This window comes from Camponotus vicinus, unplaced genomic scaffold, assembly GCF_025532165.1.
Source record: "Camponotus vicinus isolate PSW18456_S1 unplaced genomic scaffold, iyCamVici1.0 SCAF_14, whole genome shotgun sequence".
NCBI lineage: Eukaryota > Metazoa > Arthropoda > Insecta > Hymenoptera > Formicidae > Camponotus > Camponotus vicinus.
Window position 1 is genome coordinate 14,541,098 of NW_028141950.1, and position 26,893 is coordinate 14,567,990.

Here is a 26,893-nt window from a genome sequence, read left to right on the forward strand (position 1 = left end):
GTTTCGTTCTATTGAAATTTTTTAAAGTTAAAAGCTTTTTAAATTTTTGCAGATATGCACGCGTTATTTTGCGCTGTTATCTTGTAGTGAAAACAGAACTTTAGTTTACATGAAAAAAAATTTTAATTTAAATGAAAAAAAGAGTAGTTTTTCTCTTCGCCATGGAATATATTCATTATTCGTTAATTAGATTATGATTGATCGTCCACGATGATTGAAATGATGAAATACATAATTTCAGCTTATTTTTAATAATTAACCGTAGTTTCAGAGAGCCAGTCGTAGGATAAATATTAATCGATGATAAATGTATTTCATGATGGAAGCCTCGTTCTTTCTTATCTATAAATGGTTGAAAATAAGATAAGAAATATGAAAAATATTATAATTATTGAAAAACATCAAATTAAGAAATCATAATTAAAAAATTTGTGCTATTAATAAAGCACCGATTATAATGAAAATCTAAACTACAATATTTAAAGCAGATAATAAAATAAATTGAATGCAATCCCTTTCAAAATAGAGTCGTTGTTGCTTTGTTATAATACATTTTTTCTTCATTTGATTTTTTTACATTCGAATTTTCCATACAACTGATTTTAATTTATATTTGTTTTTTCAAACTTTAGTAGTAATGATGAACAGATCACTCTATTTGTTTATGAGACAGTTTAACCCCAACATATCATACATCACTTAGACTTACAAAGAGTGACCGCGATTTCGCAATTCGCGGTCACTCTTTGTTAGTCCATGACCAAATCAATTATGATATTAGAAATGTAAGACTAATGAAAAGATTATATCTTAATTACTCTGAAATAAACATTGATTTTATCTGATTATATATTTATTTTTATTTTCATTTCCTGTAATATTTATCTGGGTCTCGACCAACTTAATGTTGACTAGATGTCAACTAGATGCCGATGAATTATTTCAGTTTCCTAAATGTAATTCTCCAGTATGCTATTGTTTCTTTATTCTTTATAACAAATGAAAACATCATTTATATATATATATATATATATATATATATATATATAAATGATGTTATGTATAAATGATATATGTATATAAATGATGTATATATATATATACAGGGTGTGTCATTTTAAGTGATGCAGCTGAATATCTCTTAAAGTAAAAGAGATTGGGAAAAATGTTTCAGACAATAATTGTATGGTTTCGAGGGGGACATAAGACGGTGCCATTGGTTTGACCTTGAAGAGTCAGCTGAAGGTCACGTGAAGGCCACTTCCAACTTTGTAAATGGGACACCCTATATGCTTTTACATATTTTTATTCTTTTATTCTTGTAGCTCATCTCGAGAGCTTTCCAAAACACTATAATTAAGTTAGTTTTCATTAAGTACTTTTCGAGTTGAGGCTTGAAATCATTTCTTAATTTTACATAAACTGTAAAATATCTTGTAAAATATTCATTTTTCGATTAATATACAACAACTTTACTCTTACCTTAATACTTTTATGTACAAAATAATGACAGGAATCAATTGGTGTAAAGAAAACACATGGTTGTTTCGAAGAAAAAATGTAATTAATTAACAATTACATATTTCTTTTTTAAAAACAACTATGCGTTTTCTTTACACTAATTGATTCCTCTTATTATTTTGTACATAAAAGTATTAAGGTAAAATAATCGAAAAATAAATATTTTACAAGATATTTTACGGTTTATGTAAAATTAAGAAATGATTTCAAGCCTCATAACTTGAAAAGTACTCAATGAAGAAATACTTTATTATAGTGTTTTAGAAAGCTCTTGAAATAAGCTATAAGAATATGCAATAAAAATGGGGAGTTCCATTTAAAAAAATCAACTTGACCTTCATATGACCTTGAGCACTTCATCCAAGGTCAAATTCTTATCATCATTAGGTACATTTTATTTAGTCCTACAACTTTGTTTCTTACATATTTTTCATTATAGTTGATCGTTTTCGAGATATTTTAGCGTTCCGGGACTTTTTGAAGACCCTGTATATGTAAGATACAAAGTTGTAGGACTAAATAAAAAATGTACCTAATAGTATATATACATATATAGTATATAGCAAGCCTGGCCACGCAGAGCACGCGGAGAGGAGAACGTGCCACCTCTCCGCATGGCTGCCTCTTCCCTCCTCACCTCTCTGGCCCCTCGATACAGGGTTCGAGAGGTCAGAGAGGAAAGACGGGAAGAGACAGCGGCGCGGAGAGGTGGCACGTTCTCCTCCGCTTGTGCTCTGTGGGCGCCCATGAGGCCAGGCCTGGTATATGGTATATACAGGATGATTCTAAACAAACATTTGTCCTTAAAATATCGAATCCTTGAGTGAATTCTAAGACGATTTTTCCTTTTGCAAAATTCCGAAGCTTAGTTTTTAAACTATAAGGGAAAATAGTTAACTAATTACGGATCGAGTACGACAGGTAGGCAGGCGCAATTCACCGTCCGACATAAATGATTACGTGGGGCGCTCACCGCGAACAGCTGATTGCTATACGCGATGAGTGTAGCAATCAGTGTGTGTGTGTGTGTGTGTGTGTGTGTGTATGTGTGTGCTCTTTCTCTCTCTCTCTCTCATTCTCACTCACTCACTTATTATTTATTTTTACCTTGTAGGAAATCTTCATACTGCTGATAAATAATTGTTACGCGTTAACAGTATACCGAACGCATTTCTTTCTTTAAGTCGTTTTCGTAATTAATTTATATCGAGTGTGTGATTAGTAATTGAGTCCGTTAATCGTTTATAAATTCGTTAGTAAATTTTATCGATCGTGAGTGAATAAGTGAGTACATTCGTAAGTAACGATAGAAGAAAAGAAAAAACTTCGCTTTCGTCTAACACGGTGTGTCAGAGTGTATGTGTATGTATTAGGGAAATCATTGTATCAACGTGTAATTATTTATCAGCAGTATGAAGAATTTCTACAAGGTAAGAATAAATAATAAGTGAGTGAGAATGAGGGAGAGAGAGAGAGAGAGAGAATTAACGTGCATTTGTATATATGCGTACACATTCTTTCTCACACACACACACACACACACACACACACTCACACTGATTGCTACACTCATCGCGTATAGCAATCAGCTGATCGCGGTGAGCGCCCCACGTAATCACCTATGTCGGACGGTGAATCGCGCCGTCCCTGCCTCAGTGTGGCGATATGGGCCGGGTTTTTCGCGCATGCGCGGCCGAAACAACGGCGTTTCGTGAGTTACCAAGTGGGCGCAAAAGTCTTGGCGGGCTTAATGACAGCGAGCAGTAAGGGTTAGGTAAGTCAGTTGATTATTAATAATATTATTTATTATATATTTATTAATATAATAAAATTAAAATGGATAATGTAGGAAAAGGAGCAATTCAGAAACAGAAACTCAAAAATTAAAAAAAAAAATTTGCGCGGACGATTAACGATATCCTTTTTTTCAGGGATTAGATACTTTACTGATAGCGTACTGGCCGCGCATGCGTGAAAAACCCGGCCCATATCGCCACACTGCCCTGCCTCTCGTACTCGATCCATAATTAGTTAACTATTTTCCCTTATAGTTTAAAAACTAAGTTCCGGGCAAAATTTTACAAAAGGAAAAATCATCTTAGAATTCACTCAAGAATTCGATATTTTAAAGACAAATGTTTGTTCAGAATCACCCTGTATACATATATACAGGGTGTCCCACAACTCTCAATTCAAATTTTAATAACATATTCTTGAGCAAAAACTAAGACGCGAAAATTCTAATACAAATATGCTGAGGCTACAATAGTTTTGGAGTTATAAGCGATCAAAGCTTGCCAATAATATCGTATAGAATTCGCGCGCTCAGGTCCATACCTACATTTACACGTGTACCGATCTGTTTTTTGTTATTGATTTTTTCATGTTAGGTGATCCTGATTTTCACTAGCTAAGTTTATTTTTTTATTTTATTTGTTTCATATAGAAGTTTTTTTACAGTTTAACATAACACTATTTTGCACATCTAATTTTTTACAGTAGTTTTTACATAATATTTTACAATAAGGATTTTTAATGTTAAAATAATACTATTTTTTACATAACGCATGTACTTGGCGCCTTTTTTTATTTTTTTTTTTAAAGGTGTTTTTAGAGATTATACCATTTCTTAAGAATATACACTACCCATACGGAAAATAATTGGTATTAGATATCCACTAGAAAATAATTGGTATTAGATATCCTTCATGGGCACTAAGGATATCCATGAATATACGAAAAACAGTCATTAGAGATGCTGTAGATATCCAAATGTACGCAATTTAAAGTTTCATAGATATCTACAGGATATGTAAACCAATATCCTGTAGATATCCGTACAACATTCAATGGATATTTATATAGATACATTTATTATTAATATCGATACATTTACTTTTCTGTATTGATATTTATTTTTACATGGATATTTATTCTATCTGCTATGATACATATATCACGGAATTCGGCAGCAAAAAGAATTAACCGTCTGCGGTTAATTTTTGGAGCTCTGGCGCTCCTCTCACAAAAGATAGAAGAGATACGGTTATAACAGTCTTCGAGCTAATGCGCTCTTTGACCGATAAGCTATGACTCGCAGGACCAGTGCCGCGGCCTTATACAGGGTGTCCCATTTTAAAAAACGCACCTCGATAATTCTTCAACGAAGAATTTTCAGCAAAAATGTTTTAGACAAAAGTTGTATGGTTTCAAGGGTGACATAAGATAGTGTCATTAATTTGACCTTGAATAGTTACTTGAAGGTCACATGAAGGTCACCTTCAATTTTTTAAATGGAACTGCCTACTTTTTATTGCATATTCTTGCAGCTCATCTCGAGAGCTTACCAAAACACGATAACTAAGTTAGTTTTCATTAAGTACTTTCCGAGTTATGAGGCTTGAAATCATTTCTTAATTTTACATAAACCGTAAAATATCTTGTAAAATATTCATTTTTCGATTATCTTACCTTAATACTCTTATGTACAAAATAATGAGAGGAATCAATTGGTGTAAAGGAAACACATAGTTATTTTTAAGAAAAAATATGTAATTGTTAATTGCAAATCACATATTTTTTCTTCGAAACAACTATGTGTTTTCTTTACACCAATTGATACCTCTCATTATTTTGTACATAAAAGTATTAGGGTAAGATAATCGAAAAATGAATATTTTAGAAGATATTTTACAGTTTATGTAAAATTAAGAAATGATTTCAAGCCTTATAACTCGGAAAGTACATAATGAAAACTAACTTAATGTGTTTTGGAAAGGTCTCGAGGTGAGCTGCAAGAATATGCAATAAAATGTAGGCAGTTCCATTTAAAAAATTGAATATGACTTTCACGTGACTTCAAACGGCTTTTCAAGATCAAACCAATGACACCATCTTATGGCCCCTTTTAAGCCATACAACTTTTGTTTGAAACATTTTTTTCTAACTCTAAGTAATATCGAGATATTTGACTGACAAAATAAAATGGGACACCCTGTATATATATATATATATATATATATATATATATATATATATATATACATAGACAAAAATATTTAGATAACATTATATATCAATGTTGATATAATATTTCGTTGCAATTTTTCTTCGTTTAAAAGTGGACATCTTAACGTTATTGCAACCTTACTGCAATTGTGCAACAATATTTTGCAAGAGATTGCAATATTGCAGCCTTTCAATAAAATTATTTTGCAATATGTTTTTCAAATATATTGCTATGTTGTGTATCTAAACAAGGCAAATGTCTGAAGCATATCATAAAAATATACAAAATAATAGATACGCTAAAAAATCGAGAATATTCTTTAGATATTTTTAGTGTTTCTGTTATTTTAAAAATGATGATGCTATTATATAAAGACGTGAATACAATTATTTGTTAAAATAGCATCTCACAGAAAAATTACAGTAACATTACATAAATATTTCAATGTAACAACCCACACGAAAAAATTTATCTAATAGATATTTAATAAATGTCTAAATGTCTATATGTCCATATCCTCTATAGATAACTGTAGATTATATATAACATCCACATATCTATATCCACTAAGTAGCTACCAGAAATATCCACTAGATATACACATGTTATCCACATATCTACATGCACACACAAAAAATACGAGCCACTAAATTTTAGCACAATTTTTTAACATCGTTCAATAACAATAAATCAGCGAAAAATCATCGTATTAAGATGAAACAAAATTCAAATTAAAACCTGACCATTTTTTTAAAAAAGCAAAAACACAAATTCGAGTTACAAAATATATTTTACAAAAAATATTTTAAAATGACGGACGTTGAAGATAGACTTTGAGAAATAAGAAACAAATTTTTTTTTACCTCGTACAAAAATTTTACAAAAATTTTTGTTTCCTGGTACAAAAATGTATGGGTTTTTAAGCTTATTTATTTCCTAATAAATTCATTTATATCTTAATCAATTTTCTACGATCTTTTTTGATAAAGTTATATCATTTTGAGGAAAGACTTGAATCTGACCGTTTATCTCTATGAAGCATCTTGGATCGAGTCACACTTTAATTTCTTTTTTGAAAAAGTTTTCCATGATAATTTATTTCCGAATTGCAGATTTTACAAGGATAGTTTCATTTTGTAACATTTTCTTCAAAACGGTGTAACTTTATCAAAAAAGGTAGAAAATTTATTAAAATATGGATTTGTTAAGAAATAAATAAGCTTAAAAACATTTTTGTACCAGGGAGCCGATTTTCCTGAACAATGTAGCGGTTTAAAAAAAAATTTGTTTTCTATTTCTCAAAGTCTATCTTCAGCATTTGTCATTTTGTAAAACATTTTTTGTAACTCAAATTTGGTTTTTTTAATTTTTAAGAGGACTGTTTAATTTGAGCTTTATTTCATATCATTACGATGATTTTATGTTTATTTGTTGCCATTAAAAGATGATAAAATATTTTGCTAAAAATTTAGTAGTCCGTTTTTTTGAGTGTGAGTGTATATCCACCAAGTAGGTACCAAAGATATCCAATGGATATTCATATATTTCCATGAGTTTTACGCCTTGTCGCTAGGTGGCGAAAAGGAAAACGCCTAACCCGAAAGTGGGATCCATCTAAGACAGTATATAAGATCGCGGCACTAGTTCCGCGAGTCATGGCTTATCGGTCAAAGAGCGCATTAGCTCGAAGACTATTACAGCCGTATCTTTTCTATCTTTTGTGAAAGGAGCCCCAGAGCTCCAAAAATTAACCGCAGACGGATAATTTTTTTTGCTGCCGAATTCCGTCATATATATGTATCATAGAAGATAGAATAAATATCCACGCAAAAATAAATATCAATACATAATAGTAAATGTATCTATATTAATAATAAATTGTATATAAATATCCACTGAATGTTGTATGTAATATCTACAGGATATTGGTTTATATATCCTGTAGATATCTATGAAACTTTAAATTGCGTTTGGATATCTACAGCATCTCTAATGACCGTTTTTCATCGATATCTTTAATGCCCATGAAGAATATGTAGTAGATACTTAATACCAATTATTTTCCGTATGGGAATATAGAGTATTTCATATTCAAGGTGTCTCGGAATTGGTACAAATGGGAAGGAAGTGATTCTACATGAAAAAATTAATCGAAAATGTAGAATAACATTTTTTTACGAAACTTCCTTTTTGAAAAAAAAAGACTTTAAATAATCATTAAATGTATATGCTATGTCTAGTCTCAACCGTTTGTCGATAATTAGAATATTGGATTTGATAGTAATTAGCGAAAGCATTATCACAAGTACCGAACGCAAAAATTATATCCTGAGATTGCTATATGTAAAATAGAATAGTAAAATATAATAATAACAAAACGACGGGAACTAAGATTTATCATGGAGTTATTATCAACAAAGGTAATTATATATATATATATATATATATATATATATACAGGGTGACCCATTTTAACTTAGGCAGCCAAATAACTCGAAAAATAAGCAAGATAGAGAAAAATGTTTTAGACAAAAGTTGTATGGTTTCGAGGGGGCCATAAGATGGTATCATTGGTTTGACCTTGAAGAGTCATTTGAAGGTCACGTGAAGGTCACTTCAATTTTTTTAAATGGAATACCCTATATATTTTTGTACATTCTTGTAGCTTATTTCGAGAGCTTTCCAAAACACTATAATTAAGTACCTTTCCGTTAAGTACTTTTTGAGTTATGATGCTTGAAATAATTTCTTAATTTTACATAAACCGTAAAATATCTTGTAAAATATTCATTTTTCGATTATCTTACCTTAATACTTTTATGTACAAAATAATGAGAGGAATCAATTGGTGTAAAGAAAACACATAGTTGTTTTTAAGAAAAAATATGGAATTGTTAATTGCAAATTACATATTTTTTCTTCGAAACAACTATGTGTTTTCTTTACACCAATTGATTCCTCTCATTATTTTGTACATAAAACTATTAAGGTAAGGTAATCGAAAAATGAATATTTTACAAGATATTTTACGGTTTATGTAAAATTAAGAAATTATTTCAAGCCTCATAACTCAAAAAGTACTTAACGAAAATGTACTTAATTATAGTGTTTTGGAAAGCTCTCGAGATGAGCTACAACAATGTACAAAAATATATAGGATGTTCCATTTAAAAAAATTGAAGTGACCTTCACGTGACCTTCAAATGACTCTTCAAGGTCAAACCAATGATACCATCTTATGGCCCCCTCGAAACCATACAACTTTTGTCTAAAACATTTTTCTCTATCTTGCTTATTTTTCGAGTTATTTGGCTGCCTAAGTTAAAATGGGTCACCCTGTATATATACACAGGTGTCCTAGACCACCCGTACACCCCTTTTCCTTCAAAAACTAAGCATTTTAGAGAAAAATGTTTCAGACAACAGTTATTTGGTTTCGAGGGGACCATAAGATGGTACCATTGGTTTGACCTTGAAGAGTCATTTGAAGGTCACGTGAAGGTCACTTCAATTTTTTTAAATGGAATACCCTGTATATTTTTGCACATTCTTGTAGCTTATCTCGAGAGCTTTCCAAAACACTATAATTAAGTTAGTTTTCATTAAGTACTTTCCGAGTTATAAGGTTTGAAATCATTTCTTAATTTTACGTAAATCATAAAATATCTTCTAAAATATTCATTTTTCGATTATCTTACCTTAATACTTTTATGTACAAAATAATGAGAGGTATCAATTGGTGTAAAGAAAACACATAGTTGTTTCGAAGAAAAAATATGTAATTTGCAATTAACAATTACATATTTTTTCTTAAAAATAACTGTGTTTCTTTTACACCAATTGATTCCTCTCATTATTTTGTGCATAAAAGTATTGAGGTAAGATAATCGAAAAATGAATATTTTACAAGATATTTTACAGTTTATGTAAAATTAAGAAATTATTTCAAGCCTCATAACTCGAAAAGTACTCAATGAAAAAATACTTTATTATAGTGTTTTGAAAAGCCCTCGAGATAAGCTACAAGAATATGTAATGAAAAATAGGGGGTTCCATTTAAGAAATTTAAGACCTTTACGTGACCTTGACAACACTATTCAAGATCGTACCAATATTACTATATAATACGTTACTTAAAACCCTACAACTTTTGTCTGAAATATTTTTGTCTGTCGTTCTTGGTTTTCGAGATATTTGGCTGGGACGGGTGGTCTGATACACCCTGTATATAGGGTAATTCAAAACAACTTGATGTCTTTGAAATATGATATTCTTGAACGAATTCTAAGACTATTTTTCCTTTTGAAAAATTTTGTCCAAAGCTTAATTTTTGAGTTATAATAGAAAATAGTTGGCTACTCACGAGTCCGATACAACGGGCAGGCAGGGACGGCGCAACGCGTCACGAGACAAATGCTCTCCCGTTTCCCCAGACAATTTTATTGCACAGTATTTGATCCTTTGAAGTGTATTAAATTATTATTGCAGTTTCTACACAATATTTAACAATATTATTACCGTCTAGGAGCGTTATAACGAAACGCTTAAGAATAAAATATTCAAACGCGAAATTACATAAAGTAACAAATAAACTGGAAATGGACGAATGAAAAACGAAATAGTAATCGCAATTTGATTAAATATGCTTATTTTTAAGAAAACTGACGAATTTTATTTCTTTCTCGGGATCGAAAATATGTTAGAGAATGTCCAAATTAGTATGTTAAGACGACTGAGAGCCTGCGTTGAGATGGACGAAGGCCACTTCGAACATCTTTTATAAAAACGATGCAAAGCAAATCCGCCCCTTTCAGGGCGACAAAATTATTTTTCATTGAACATTCTTAAACGCAAAATAATAAATAAAGAATAAAATAATTGAGAGAGAGAGCGAGAGAAAGAAAGAAATGGGGACTTCTAATCGCTATTTATCGTGTAACTTTATGTCTTAATTTGTGCGGAAGTAAATATTTGCAAGTAATAATAAAGATTATTAAAATAGTAATATTTTTATTGTGTAAAGTCAAGTGAAATTTAGAAGCTGTTATTTAAAAGATAAACGATCCCCAGAAAGAAATAAAATTCGTCAGTTTTCTTAAAGATAAGAATATTTAATCAAATTGCAATTACTATTTCGTTTTTCATTCGTCCATTTCCAGTTTATTTGTTACTTTATGTAATTTCGCGTTTGAATATTTTATTCTTAAACGTTACGTTATAACCCTCCTAGACGGTAATAATATTGTTAAATATTGTGTAGAAACTGCAATAATAATTTAATACACTTCAAAGGATCAAATATTGTGCAATAAATTGACTGTCTGGGGAAACGGGAGAGCATTTGTCTCGTGACGCGTTGCGTCGTCCCTGCCTGCCCGTTGTATCGGATTCGTGAGTAGCCAACTATTTTCTATTATAACTCAAAAATTAAGCTTTGGACAAAATTTTTCAAGAGGAAAAATAGTCTTAGAATTCATTCAAGAATATCATATTTCAAAGACATCAGGTTGTTTTGAATCACCCTGTGTATATATATACAGGGTGATTCTAAATAACTTTATGCTTTTGCAAAAACATAATCTTGACCGAATTCTAAGACGATTTTTCCTTTGGCAAAATTTCATCCGAAGCTTAGTTTTTGAATTATTAAAGGAAGTAGTTAACGTGTGACAGGTCGAATACAAGAGGCAGGCAAGGGTGGCGCGATTCACCGTCAGACGCGGGTGCTTACGCGGGGCGCCTGCTGCGATCAGCTGGTCGCTATACACATACAGACACACATGCTAACACATACATTCTCTCTCTGTCTGCTGTCTGTCTGTCTGTCTCTCTCTCTCTCTCTCTCTCTCTCTCCCCCCCTCTCTCGCTCATTCGCTCACTCACCTGTTTTTTTTTTTTTTTTTTTTTTTCGAGAGAGGGGAAAATGCATTATATGCATACCCACCAGTCGATCCAGTGAGTTATGTGGGACTCGAGTACCAAGTCGAATTACCAACTCGGTACTCCCTACCCACTAAAAACCCCTCTCTTTTCACGAATTTCCTTTGACACACTGTCCCTCTGACTTCCCGAGATCTGTTTTCACATAACGTCAAAAAATAGTTATTATTACCTTGTTCGATGACTTTTGATGTATTGCTGTAATTGCTTGAAGGAGAAATGAATTTTCCGATAGATCGTACGTTCTCAAATTTAACGTAGATATCACGTTGCAAAAGACAAGAAATCCACACTAAATTATTAACTGAAAGTTTTTCTCCTTTCATGAACTGTATTCTTTTATAAACTTTAACGTAATCACATTTATTTACTCACTCGATGAGACGAGAAATTTAATAATGACTCTCACTAATCACTATTAATCACTGTCGAATAATAACTGTTGGCGATTAAAATCACTCGATGAAAGAAACACGCGCGGACACGTTACTACACGACGCGACGACGCGATAATGCGACGATAATTACTCGGCGACTGCAAGCAGTTTTTTGTCATGGTAGGTTGTGGTAGGTTAAGGTACTACTGGCGCAATCGAACGCGATCATGTGTTCGATTGAAGAATGCGGTAAACATAATAAACATTTAACATATTAATATTATTATTATCATGAATGTGTGTGATATCCATACATCGTATGATATCTATTTAAAAATTAATTAGATTAAATAAGTGTTTTTAAAATATTTATTACTTTTACTATTATCTTAAATAAATATTTAATATTAATATTTTGTATGAGAGAAAGAGAGAGAAAGAGAGAGACAGACAGACAGACAGACAGACAGACAGACAGACAGACAGACAGAGAGAGAATGTATGTGTTAGCATGTGTGTCTGTATGTGTATAGCGACCAGCTGATCGCAGCAGGCGCCCCGCGTAAGCACCCGCGTCTGACGGTGAATCGCGCCACCCTTGCCTGCCTCTTGTATTCGACCTGTCACACGTTAACTACTTCCTTTAATAATTCAAAAACTAAGCTTCGGATGAAATTTTGCCAAAGGAAAAATCGTCTTAGAATTCGGTCAAGATTATGTTTTTGCAAAAGCATAAAGTTATTTAGAATCACCCTGTATATATATATATATATATATATATATATATATATACTGTATATATATATACTGTATATATATACAGGGTGAGCCATTTTAATTAACGCACGCAATTATTTCGGAAACAAAGCATTTTAGAGAAAAATGTTTCAGACAAAAGTTTTATGGTTTCGAGGGGGCCATAAGATGGTATCATTGGTTTGACCTTGAAGAGTTATTTAAAGGTCACATGAAGGTCACCTTCAATTTCTTAAATGGAACCTACTATTTGCCATTGCATATTCTTGTAACTTATCTCGAGAGCTTTCCAAAACACTATAATTAAGTACCTTTCCGTTAAGTACTTTTTGAGTTATGATGCTTGAAATAATTTCTTAATTTTACATAAACCGTAAAATATCTTGTAAAATATTCATTTTTCGATTATCTTACCTTAATACTTTTATGTACAAAATAATGAGAGGAATCAATTGGTGTAAAGAAAACACATAGTTGTTTTTAAGAAAAAATATGGAATTGTTAATTGCAAATTACATATTTTTTCTTCGAAACAACTATGTGTTTTCTTTACACCAATTGATTCCTCTCATTATTTTGTACATAAAACTATTAAGGTAAGGTAATCGAAAAATGAATATTTTACAAGATATTTTACGGTTTATGTAAAATTAAGAAATTATTTCAAGCCTCATAACTCAAAAAGTACTTAACGAAAATGTACTTAATTATAGTGTTTTGGAAAGCTCTCGAGATAAGCTACAAGAATGTGTAAAAATATATAGGGTGTTCCATTTAAAAAAATTGAAGTGACCTTCACGTGAGCTTCAAATGACTCTTCAAGGTCAAACCAATGGTACCATCTCATGGCCCCCTCGAAACCAAACAACTTTTATCTGAAACATTTTTCTCTCCCGGGCTTGGTTTTCGAGATATTCGACTGGATGGATTAAAATGGGCCACCCTGTATACCGCGCGGGACACCGCGCTGTTTCTATATGTGTCTCGTGCGCTCTAGTATTGACATGCATTCTTTTCTTTTCTTTTTTTAAGAAATACGACTTAATCGCGTGCACTAAGGGTCGGCATTCATTCTATTCAATTAAATAATTAAATTATATAAAAAGATAAGATTTAATGAAGTAATAAATTCTTGGCTACGTGCGTGCTTCGCGTGTGTGCGTATGACATCGGCCGTCCACACATACATACCGGGACACCATTCCTGCCGGTGCGTGTACATGCTGTCGCAAAATCATATTATATTCATTGAACTTTTTTTGTTAATAACTTTTTAATAAATAGTGAGCAACACTTAAAACCTTTTGATACTTACTCAGGAGAGTGAGCTTGACAATATATATCAAGATCATTGAAATCGGTGAGATCGTCCGTAAAGTGCATAATTTTTTATATCTTCCGGAAGTGGAGCCCCCCCCCAAAAGGGGAGTGGAACCCACTGTAGCCACGCATGTACTTTGCAAGATAAAACAAAGTTCACATTGGTTTGCAACTTTTCACGCGAAGCAAGGTTCATCTCAAACCAAATTTTAGTTTTAAATCAGAAATAGGTTCAGGTTAGGTTATATCTTCCGAAAGTGGAGCCTCCCCGAAGGGGGGGCGGAACAGACTGTATCTACGCATGTACATTTCACTTTGACTCTTAAAACGTACATAATGTCTAAAAATTGCACATAATTCGTAAAACTTTTTTTGTTAATAACTTTTTAATAAATGACAAGCGACACTTAAAACCTTTTGATACTTACTCAGGAGAGTGAGCTTGACAACATATGTCAAGATCATTGAAATCGGTGAGGTTGTCCGTAAAGTGCACAATTACCAAAAGTTATTTTTAAGAAAAAATATGTAACTGTTAATTACATACTTTTTTCTTAAAAACAACGGTTTTTTACACCAATTAACTTTTCTCACCAATTAACTTTTCTTTACCAATTAACTTCTTTCACCAATTAACTTTTCTTTACCAATTAACTTCTTTCACCAATTAACTTAACGGTTTTTTACACCAATTAACTTTTCTCACCAATTAACTTTTCTTTTTTTACACCAATTATTTTATGCATAAGAATATTCACGTAATATTATCGAAAAATGAATATTTTATGGATATTTTACAAGATATAGTTTATATAAAGTTAAAAAATTATTTTAAGCTTCATAACTGGAAAACTTGAGAGGAATGAAGCTAATGAAGGCATATATGCAATAAAAAGTGGATGGTTCCATTTCAAAAATTCAAGGTGGCCTTGTCGTGACCTTGGCGACGCCATCCAAGGTCAAACACATGGCGCCAGTAAATAAACCTTTTTACACCCTACAACTTTTGTTTGAAACAATTTTTTGTAAAACTTCTATTTTTTGTGATATTTCGAGGTCCCGACTCTTTCTTATACTCCGTATGCCGTAGCGATGTAATGACACGTTTCTGACCCCAGGTTCATTTGCAAAAAATGATTCTTATGGTGCCCCCGACAATCTCTGAAAATTTGTCGTTGAATTTCCGAACACCCTGTATATATATACAATTTAAAAAATTTCTTAAAATTTTATGTATGAATAACTCATGCAAATGTTTTTAACTATAAAAATTTATGCAACTCACAAGAATGTAAAGATATTTTTATTTTATGAGTAATTTATTTTATGTGTAATTTTTTAACAATTCTATGATATTAAACATATATTTATAATTTAATTTTTGTAATAAAACATTTTAATTATTGAGGCAAATCTCTCGACTGTTGAGGATTTTTTGAACCTTGAGCTTAGTGGTGATTGGTCCTTCCTCTATTTAAAAGCTTTACTGCTTATATATTTCTATGTGCAATGATTCTTAAAATATTCTTGAATGTAATCGTTTCTTTACAGAAAAAAGTAAAAAAGAATAAAGAAGAATTTCTTATTTACTTTTTCCTTTTTTTTATACATATTGTACATATTTTATACATATTTGTATACATATATCTCCATACATGTAATTAAGAGATTGTTTTAATCAGAAAATAGACTATGAATATATAATATTATCTTTTGTAATGTTCCTGAAAAATTACTGTAACATTTCTCATGAAATATTAGAATTACATGTTCTTATAATATGTGTACAATATTACGTTGCAACTTGAAAGATTGCAATATTAAAAAGTTCTGTGTTGTATGAGGTTTAATTTTGTTAACATATTAATGCATGCGTTACAGAACAGTTGAATTGATCACTAATGATTATTATTATTAAAGTACAAATCTGCTAAGATATATTTATACCTAGGTAGCAAGCACACGTCATTTTGATGTTCCAAACTGGTCATTTTTGGTCATATGTCGTCAAAATGACTAATTTGCTACATGACTTTATATTGACGTTTTGATATAACATTATTTTGACGTCATATTTCAGTCATGAATTGATGATTATTTTATTATTAATATGAGTTAGTACATCGATCCCATAAAAAAATCTTTTAAAATTTTTTATATAAAATGACTTTCGCGATTAGATTTTAACAATTTTTCTTTTGAGGCATGCGTTTATCTGTGCATGACTCATGTTGCACTCAAGTGTTCATTAAATTAATGCACAGTGAAAATATTAGCTATATCAATCGAGTGTAATTAAAGTGCTAAAAAATATACACATTTTTTTATAATACAGTTGATTGGCAAAATATATTTTTATAAAACGCTGGCAACGAAAGATATTATTTGTTAAAATTTTATATGATATTAGATGTGGTTTTTTATTTACGTTTAAATAAAATAATAATAAATATAAAACTTGAGACCTATTTTCTTACTATATTTGCGTTTTCCAGCGTTCTCGAATAAAGCAATTTAATCAATCCGACACTCTTCTGAAGAATAGAATGACTTTAATTGTTCAATGATGCTATCGAATCGGTTAATCTGCTTTATTTGAACGCTATCAGGGCTATTATGCTAAGAACTTACATTATTATGCTAAGAAAAAGACGTTAAAATATGTGTACATTTTATGACGTCAAAATGCGGTACATTTCATAACGTCAAGAATCTGTGACATTAGACCGTCACATTTATGTCATAAAAACGTCAACTCGTGACGTCAAGAATAATCAGTGAATGACCAATTTGAAACGTCAAAATGACGTGTGCTTGCTACCTGGGTAATTTCTATCATATTTGTGTAATATTTTCAGGATATTTTATTTAGAGCTAAAGGATCATGCTCTATTAAATATATATATATATATATATATATATATATATATATATTTATGAATATAAATAAATATTCCAATTATGAATGTAGAAACATTGCTATTTTCTCTGGATATTAAAAATGCAATTTTATAGCGAAAAATATAAAGAATCATAAGAGAGAGAGAGAGAGAGAGAGAGAGAGAGAGAGAGAAAGAGACAGACAGAGAGAGAGAGAGAGAGAGAGAGAGAGAGAGAGAGAGAGAGAGAGAGAGAGCAAGAGAGAGAAGAAGAGAGAGAGAAAAAAGAGAGAGATCAATTCAATACGTAAGAGAAACTTCAATAAATTACACTTCTAATAAATCTTAATAATTATAATTCAAAGAATCATAATTTTGGAGTAAATTGTAAAATATCAAAAATGTTGATGTTTTATAACAATTCGTAATAAAAAAGCGCTATTTGCGGAGATATTGCTATTGCTTTATGTTTGATGCCTGAATTTTTTATTAGTATTTCATTCGACAATGAAATTCATCATCATAGAGTAGAGAAGAAATGGCGAATTATGATATTCCAATTAATATTCAAGAGACAAGTGTCTGTCATTATATATTTCTCTTCTGCCAGACTGAAAAGAAGGCAGCATTTTGTTAATCTATCGCCCATAATTCTTACTTGACAAGCAAGTGAAAGAGGGAACAAAGGATATCATATTGAAATTTTCGACTTACCTCTTCGGCAAATTCGAAATCCCCGTCGAATTTTCTCTTGCATTTCACTCCTATGGTTAAAAGCAGGAGTACCGTGGCTGTGAACATCCACGAAAACCGCATAGCTCCTGCCATCGTTCTATCTTTTTTTATTCCCGAATGATCACTTATTTCACCGGGAAACGCGCGCGCGAGATCAGCACACTCGATTATATTACGCACGTAAGGAAAGAAAAAGAGAATATCTACGGGCTGATTGTATATATGTATGTGTATGCGTGTATGAATGCAGTCGATGCACGCTCACGCAAAACTCAAACTCGCCGTATATACATCACACTCGACACAAAATGAAAACACGTAGCTCAATAGCCGAACAAGTTGTGACTATGCGAAGTGAGGCGACACCACTGCTGCTGTTGCACTATTACTGGCGCGCGCACATTTATTGGTCGGATTCCGACGAACGACGCGCGCTCGGAACAGTGCTTGGGAAGCAAGAGAAGGGGTCCGAGCGCGTGCTAGGTATAGACCGAAGAGCCGCCATCTCACTCAGCTGTTCTCGGATGTTTCCGCTGTTCACTGTATATCTGTTCGGCTGTCTTCGGCATGGTGGCGAGCAGGATTAGCGAACGGGTGGTACACTGCACCAGTCAATACCTCTAGCTGTTTAGTTCATCTACCTATCTCTACCTGATGTAGCTCACGGCTTGACAGACCAAAAGAGAAAAATGACTTATAGAATTTATTGGAGAAAAGTACTAAAAAAATATCTAGTCTTATTCCGAGAACTTCGTAATTAATCTTGTCATTCTTCTTATTTCTGATACAATTATCATATCGCTATTATAATTATGTTGTGGACTTATTATTATTATATACTTTTCTAAGAGAAAGGAGAGAGAGAAGCGATAATATTAAATTACTTTCTCTTTTTATTAATCAATATAAAATATCAAGTCTCAAATATATTAATCAATATTTCACACACAGATGCTACAATAAATTTATTATTATTTCATTTTACAACATTGACTCGTTTTAGACTCAAATACTAAATCAACTCAATGTCCCGGATTTTGAGAAGCTTTAGATATATTGTAATATAAAATTAAAAAAAAAACATTTTTTGTAAGTATTCAATTTCATTTTAAGGCACTCACTTTAAGACATCATCTTGAAACAAAATCAAGTCTTTTTGTAAATAATATCAAAATGATTTTTCTAAAAACTTAGAAACAGTTAGGAACACTTCTACATCGCTATACTCATCTTATCTGAGTAATCACATAGAGATAATTATGAAAATAGATATGATAGTAAATAATTTAATATGAAGATAAAAGAAAAAACAGAAGAGATAAAATATTTTTAAGCATTAGAAATAAAATCGTATATCTTCGATCATATGAATATCTTTCACAAGATTATATTACAAGTTCACAACTAAAATGTGCACAAGTAATAAATAAATGTAATAATAACTCAATACAAAATCTATGCAGCAATATTGAAGAAAAATAATAAAACAAGTACGTAAAAATATATAAAAAATATTTTTTAAAAATTCGCTAACTGAAAATAAAAATTGCACTCAGTGTAAGATTAAATTTCTTTACATTATCATGTTCAACATTCAATGAAGTGCAAGTGTAGTAAAATTGTTGTATGTTATACTTAAGTATATTTATGTATATGTATTTGAATGATTGAATATTATTATAATATTTATGATTGTGGAATTTATTTTTAAATATATTTTTTTAAACTAAAATCTTTAAAGATATGACAACATCATATATATAAAAGAAAGTGATTTTAAAAGATTAAAGAAAATTTAATGCATAAAACTATAGCTACAATATAACTATATAATTATATTTTTATATTAATTGTGCTATTAAAAATAAACCTATAAAACCTTTAAAACAGAAAAAGTTATTATATACCTAATAATTATTTTATGTATATATAAATACAACAGAACTGAATATTGCAGATATTAACACATAGCTATCAGTAAGCTATTGGCTAATTATAATTTCATACTTATAAATGTGTATAACATGTGTATAATATAATATATAAATATAATATAACACATATTATTTCTTTGTTATATCATACCCAGACAGCACAGGACATCCTATGGATATTCATTTTATATCCATTTTATGTCCACACGTCCATGGACATGAAATGAACATCCATCGTACATCCGATTTGAGACATCCGTTAATGGCCAATATTTGGACGTCCACAAGATGTCCGGTCTTGAAGGTCAAAATTTCGCGCGAGCACGCAAGGATGTGTTAGTTCGTTCGTTTACCGCTACGCGACGTGCGATGCGCTATCTTTCTCATATTTAAGTTTTAGTTATGAGAATTATATAATGTTTGCAAAAAGTAACAAATAAGATTAGAAATATACTGTTCAATTTAATTTCTGATCTAAATCACGAGTTTCAGATATTAAATTGATTTTATAAGTCGGACAAGTAAATGTCCGGCGAATAAACGAAAATAATCCGTTCATTATCTATTTAAAATGTAAAGTGCAATATGCAAGTATAAATTATAAATAAAATTTTTATATGAAACTTTTATGTAAAATTTTATATGAAATAGATAAATTATATTATCATTTAGGGATTAAAGTATGTCCACCAATTTCATAAACAGATATACCACGGATGTCCATTGAATGTCCGAAGAACGTAAAACGGATCATCTATGGATATCCTCAATATCCTTAACGGTCGTCTTATGGATGTCCTTCGGATATTTGTGTGCTGTCTGGGTAGTTACATATAACACTAACGATTAAGTCAAAAAGTTAATTAAGCAAATAAGATATAAACTAAATTTCTATTTAATTCATAATACTCAATATTTAATTTATAAAAAAAATAAGTTTTGATTTTTTACTTCAAATAAACAGTAATTGAACAATTTTCCTTTTTCAATTTTAAACAATTTGTTTAATATTTTGAATTCTCATAGTTAAGATTGTACCAGAAAAACTCAACTGATAGAAAAAAAATATTACTTTAGATCTTATGTTAATATCCGTTCTCCTTATAGGTTTTGTATATGCATTCGTGACAGAAAATTAATTGATAGTTATTCCTGATTTCGCCCCGTAGCAACACAAGCAAAGGAATATATATATAATAATATTATATTCCAATAATATTTTATTTCAACATTGTTGTAATATTGCAAAATAATATGTATAGTACAATTCTGTATTATATAAGTAACTTACATTATATATTATTTGTTATTATTATTGCAACACATAAAATATGTTTACTATAAAAGATAAAAAATTATTAAGAATAATAGATATTTTATTAATTAATTAAGGTACAGTATAATATATGAAAATTACTGCGTAAAAATATCATGAAAAAAGTCTATATCATAATCACTCTGATAAGACACTTTGGTAATAAATGCACAATTATTGTTTTTTTCTATTTAATAGTTTCACAATAATTGTTGTAAGATAATTCTGCAAAATGCATATCTATTGTCAAAAAAGAATTTTGTACTTATAAGTTATAAATTATAAGAAAGTTGGAAAAAAATTAGGTAATTATGCATAAAAGGGGTCCACCTTCGCACAAATGTGTCATTGATATATGTTGTCAAGGTCATATCTCTAATTAATATTCTGAAGGTTTTAGCCGGCGGTCGTTGTTTATTAAAAAGTTATTAACAAAAGAATTTCACAATTTTAATGCTTTTTATCTCCGAAAATATTGATTTGAGAAAAAAAATTTTAAGCAAAAAATAAAGCCGCTGAAAAACTCTACAAAAAAGGTTATATGCATTCTTTTCATAAACCTACTATTTTAGCTGTTATGAAAAAATAATAATTTTAAATACATTTAATACAATTTAAATTTATATAGAATATAATTTAATACAATTAAAAAATATCACAAATGTATGTGTAGACACACACACGCGCGCGCGGGGGATGCGAGGGGGGCCTTCGGCCCCCCCTCCCGCAACCACCCCGCCGGTAGTCAAGGTGGACCTCGCTTTACAATTTATAGCATATATTCATTGTGATTGAAACTTCGTCATCACGTAACTTTTTAATTTGACATCACGATGAAAACTAATGCCGCCATCGTGTTCAGCATGTCACGGTCAATCAGAAAACATACCATTTTTTCTCACAACTCGTGCTCCCTAAAACAAAGCCATACCGAAATCATTTCTTAATTTTACATAAACCGTAAAATATCTTGTAAAATATTCATTTTTCGATTATCTTACCTTAATACTTTTATGTACAAAATAATGAAAGGAATCAATTGGTGTAAAGAAAACACATAGTTGCTTCGAAGAAAAAATACGTAATTGTTAATTGCAAATTATATATTTTTTCTTCGAAACAACTATGTGTTTTCTTTACACCAATTGATTCCTCTCATTATTTTGTACGTAAAAGTATTAAGGTAAGATAATCGAAAAATGAATATTTTACAAAATATTTTACGGTTTATGTAAAATTAAGAAATGATTTCAAGCCTCATAGCTCGGAAAGTACTTAATGAAAAAGTATAAGATAAAAAAAACAAAAAAACAAAAACAAAAAAGTAAATAATAAAAAACAAGAATTTAACAAATATTTAATAATAAAAAATGTAAGATTAAAAAAGTTTAAAATAACATTAATATCTATTTGTAAGTACTAATAATTAATAATTAAATTCAAATTAATATTAAATATTACATTTAAAAAATTATACATGAGGGAAGTAATAATTATTATTATTTCAATTTATTCATATTTGAATTTACTCTTTCCACATATAATTTATTATTATTAATTCCACATTTTACAAGAGCAGTCGGGAGACGCCGCGCTAGATTTAAAACATACGCACATACATGCATACACTCATGTACACATACGGAACACCCGTACAAGAGGAGTATCAAGTAGTGCGATCACCAATTTTGACGAACTTTAAATAAGTTTTAGAGCTTTAACGCGGCGTCTCCCGACTGCTCTTGTAAAATGTGGAATTAATAATAATAAATTATATGTGGAAAGAGTAAATTCAAATATGAATAAATTGAAATAATAATAATTATTACTTCCCTCATGTATAATTTTTTAAATGTAATATTTAATATTAATTTGAATTTAATTATTAATTATTAGTACTTACAAATAGATATTAATGTTATTTTAAACTTTTTTAATCTTACATTTTTTATTATTAAATATTTGTTAAATTCTTGTTTTTTATTATTTATTTTTTTGTTTTGGTTTTTTTTGTTTTTTTATCTTATACTTTTTGTTGGCAGCAGTCGGGAGTACTTTTTTTTCTAAAAAACTTTTTATTTCATTCTTTTAAAAGCTGTAGTTTATTTACTTCTTTACTTGTTTTTATTTTATTATTTTTTAAATTAATTTTTTTTATTATTTTAAATTATTTGTTTTTTATTTTATACTTTTTTTATTTATTATTTTATTTATCATTATTATTATTTTTGTTTTTTCTATTTTATACTTTTTTTTATTTATTATTTATATATATTATTATTACTTTTTTATTATTTCACAATTATATTTTTTACATTTTGTTTTTATTATTATATAATATGCATGTAATAATTTGTATCTAATAATGTAACATAATGCGAGACAGAATCTTCTACATAGTCACATAATTATGATTATATAGTATTTCTACAATCATAGAAGTTTATATATTTGTTGCATAGCCAAGAATGATTGTAGAAATATCATACCATCATAATCATATCATCATTCATGGCTTCGCAAAAGGTTTCTCTCACATTATGTTATATTATTGTTGTATTATTTATTAATAATAATTATTTTATTTGCAGCATAGTCATAATAATAAATAATATAATGAGAGAGAATAACGTAATGAGAGAAAATAATTTTCTGCATAGCGATATAATTATGATTATATGATATTTCTACAATCATTCTTGGCTACGCAGCAAATATATAAACTTCTATGATTGCAGAAATACTATATAATCATAATTATGTGGCTACGCAAAAGATTCTCTCTTACATTATGTTATATTATTGTTGTATTATTTATTATTATGACTACGCTACAAATATATAAACATTTACATAAATAATATAACATAATGCAAGAGTAAATAATCTTCTGCGTAGCCATATAATTATGATTGTATAATATTTTTACAATCATTCTTAGCTATGCAACAAGTATATAAACTTCTATGATTGCAGAAATACTATATAATCATAATTATGTGGCTACGCAGAAGATTTTTTCTCACATTATGTTATATTTTATTGTTGTATTATTTATTAATAATAATTATGTTTATTTGCAGCATAGTCATAATAATAAATAATACAACAATAACATAACGTGAGAAAGAATCTTTTGCATAGCCACATAATTATGATTATACATATAGTATTTCTGCAATCATAGAAGTTTATATATTTGTTGTGTAGCCAAGAATCATTGTAGAAATATCTAATCATGATTATCTCGACAAAAACAGTCACATCCTCGTCGAATCCACGTATTTTACGTGGCTTACGTGGATGCAGATTTATCCACGAATTATCTACGTGGATACAACTTTCTTTTTTCATTATTACATCGAGGTACTTTATTCTCGAAATATCAATGTAGATTTCATGTGGATATTTCTATTGAAATTATGATTAATCATTCAACGACTCGGTAATATTGTAATGTTAAAAGATATTTTATTAAAATTTTTCAATTGTAATTTTGTATCTGAAATATTTCAGAAATATACCTGCATCATGTTTTTTATAATATTTATATTATAATATTATAATATTTATATTTTATATAATATTGTATTTGCAATATTTCTGAAATCTTTCAGAAAGATAAAAAAGTTTGCTAAAAAAAAGATTATATCTGTATGTTTTTAAATATGTAATAGTACATATGTATATAGAATATGCTTCCTCGCTTTGCCGCTATGCGGCGCTGCATGAAATTAGCTAACTCGTATTTAACTTTTCGTCATAAAGTGTATATAAAGAACTGATACTAACACGGTCCGAAGTTTATTTTTTCTTTTAAGGACCGTCTACGATGGAAGTAATATTGGTGGAGTGGACGGTAGAGTAAGGCGTAAGCGAATGGTTTTTTTCCATTTCGCATTACTCCTAGTCTTACGCCTTACTCCACCGTCCACTCCACCGATATTATTTTCATTGTAGACGGTCCTTTAGTCAGTTTAATTTAATAAACTGATTTAATTTAAAATAATTTGTTTAATAATCTGGATCGCTTGTTGGGATTCAGAATATGGAACAGATTATTTGAAATTAAACGGATAAATGGGAGATAGCCTATTTATTGCGTATATTAAAAATAAAATATAAATAAAAATAAAATTATTCTTATGGCCGAGTGTATTTATATACTTTTATAAATGTCCAAGATATTCACTTATCAAAAATGAAAAAAGTAATATGTCTCGAAAGTTCATGAAATTTTCACATAGATTCCACGTAGATTCTAGTACTGTTTTTGAGCGGATTATCCACTCGAATATCCACGTGGATTCAACGATATTGATCTACGTGGTAATAACGTGGATTTCACGTACTGTTTTTGTCGGGATATGGCTACGCAGAAGATTATTTACTCTTGCATTGTTATATTATTTATGTAAAAGTTTATATATATGTAGTCATAATAATAAATAATACAACAATAATATAACATAATGTGAGAGAGAATCTTCTGCATAGCCACATAATTATGATTATGATTATATAGTATTTCTGCAATCATAGAAGTTTATATATTTGCTGCGTAGCCAAGAATGATTGTAGAAATATCATATAATCATAATTATATGGCTATGCAGAAGATTATTTTCTCTCATTATGTTACATTATATAATTATTATGACTTTGCTGTAAATATAATTATTATTAATAATAATAGAAAGGGAGAAAAGCTTACCTGTTTAGGAACACTTGCTTCAGATATATCCATATTATCCTTGCTGATTTTTAATTCACAATTTATTATTATTAATCAACAATAATAATGACATGTAGGGTTATGTCAATTATTATTGCCGCCACTACTTCGAGATGTCTTCAACTATGGCTGCGTTCCATTTGAACGCTTACACGCTTAAAGCATCATTCTGTCTTTGTTGCACATCGAATATCAAACGAAGATAGAGCGACGCTTTCAGCGCTGAAAGCATAAAAAGGAACGCAGCCTATATTTTTCCCTATACGGATGCTTAGAACGAATCTTATTGGTGAATCATTTTTGCTTCTTAGTTTCGCTCGCAGCCAATGAGAGAACGTATCGGCGAAATAATATTGTTTTTCCGCTTTTTATTAATAGAATAAATAATGATAATTATATACTAGAAACCTTCCTTGGTTAAAAAGAAATTAATGTGCAAAAGATGATATCAAACTACATTATAGTTATCGAGAATTCGTCTGGTAAACAATCCGAGCTCGGTGAAACGCATACTCCCTCCGTCTTTTTGCCAACCGTAGGTTGGCAGCAGTCGGGAGTAAAAACTAACTTAATTATAGTGTTTTAGAAAGCTCTCGAGATGAGCTACAAGAATATGTAATAAAAAATAGGGGGTTCCATTTAAAAAAATTAAGTTGATCTTGAAATCTCCTTAATGCCTTCATCCATAAAAATATCGTTTATACCATACGATGTCCCCCTCTGTGTCAAACATCTTTTGGTATAAAAATTTTTTCATAGCTCTTCAACTTTAGCTAATATTCACATCGGTCACTTTATATGAATCACCCTGTATAATATTAAATTTATTATTATTAAATTTTAAGATTAAAATAATGCTAAAATTTTTCCATATGCTTTCCTATTTAGGCAAAAAATGTAATTATATGGGAAATATAATTATGTAAAATTATATATAAAATAATAATTATATGAAAATTATATAATAATATATAAAAGTTATATAATAATATATAATTCTATATGTGAAATATATCTATATATCCACATATATTTTCTTCTACATATGTCTTAATAAGTTTTTCTTCTATATGTCCATATATATTTCTCTCTTCTGTTGTAATCTTTCCATATACAACTGCTACATAACCTTTCTATTTTTTATATATTTAGAAAAAAGAAGAATAATTGAAAAATAATTAAGAGAATAATTATTGCAACGTTTTCTTTGCAAAAAATGAAATTTGAACAAGTGGGAGAAAATTGTCCATATATATCAACACGGAAAAATTTCTCTAATAGATATGTAATAAATGTCTAAATATCTACATGAGGTCCATATCCTCTATAGATAATTAGTAGATGTATATATAACATCCACATATCTACAGGG

The 26,893-nt window shown here is 29.8% G+C and overlaps 1 protein-coding gene across 4 annotated transcripts in view; it reads right to left on the reverse strand.

Annotated features, from left to right (window-relative positions):
• The window catches only part of Cow (Proteoglycan Cow), a 319,843-nt gene extending 301,831 nt beyond the window's left edge, over positions 1 to 18,012 (reverse strand). For 2 of the 4 annotated variants that reach the window (XM_083088337.1, XM_083088336.1), the window contains exon 1: positions 17,517 to 18,012. In XM_083088337.1, the coding sequence (XP_082944463.1) occupies positions 17,517 to 17,630 (114 nt within the window). In that variant the 5' untranslated portion in view covers positions 17,631 to 18,012. The remainder of the gene's footprint in view (positions 1 to 17,516) is intronic. The other 2 variants (XM_083088339.1, XM_083088338.1) reach the window with 2 other exon arrangements.
• Positions 18,013 to 26,893: the final 8,881 nt, after the last annotated feature.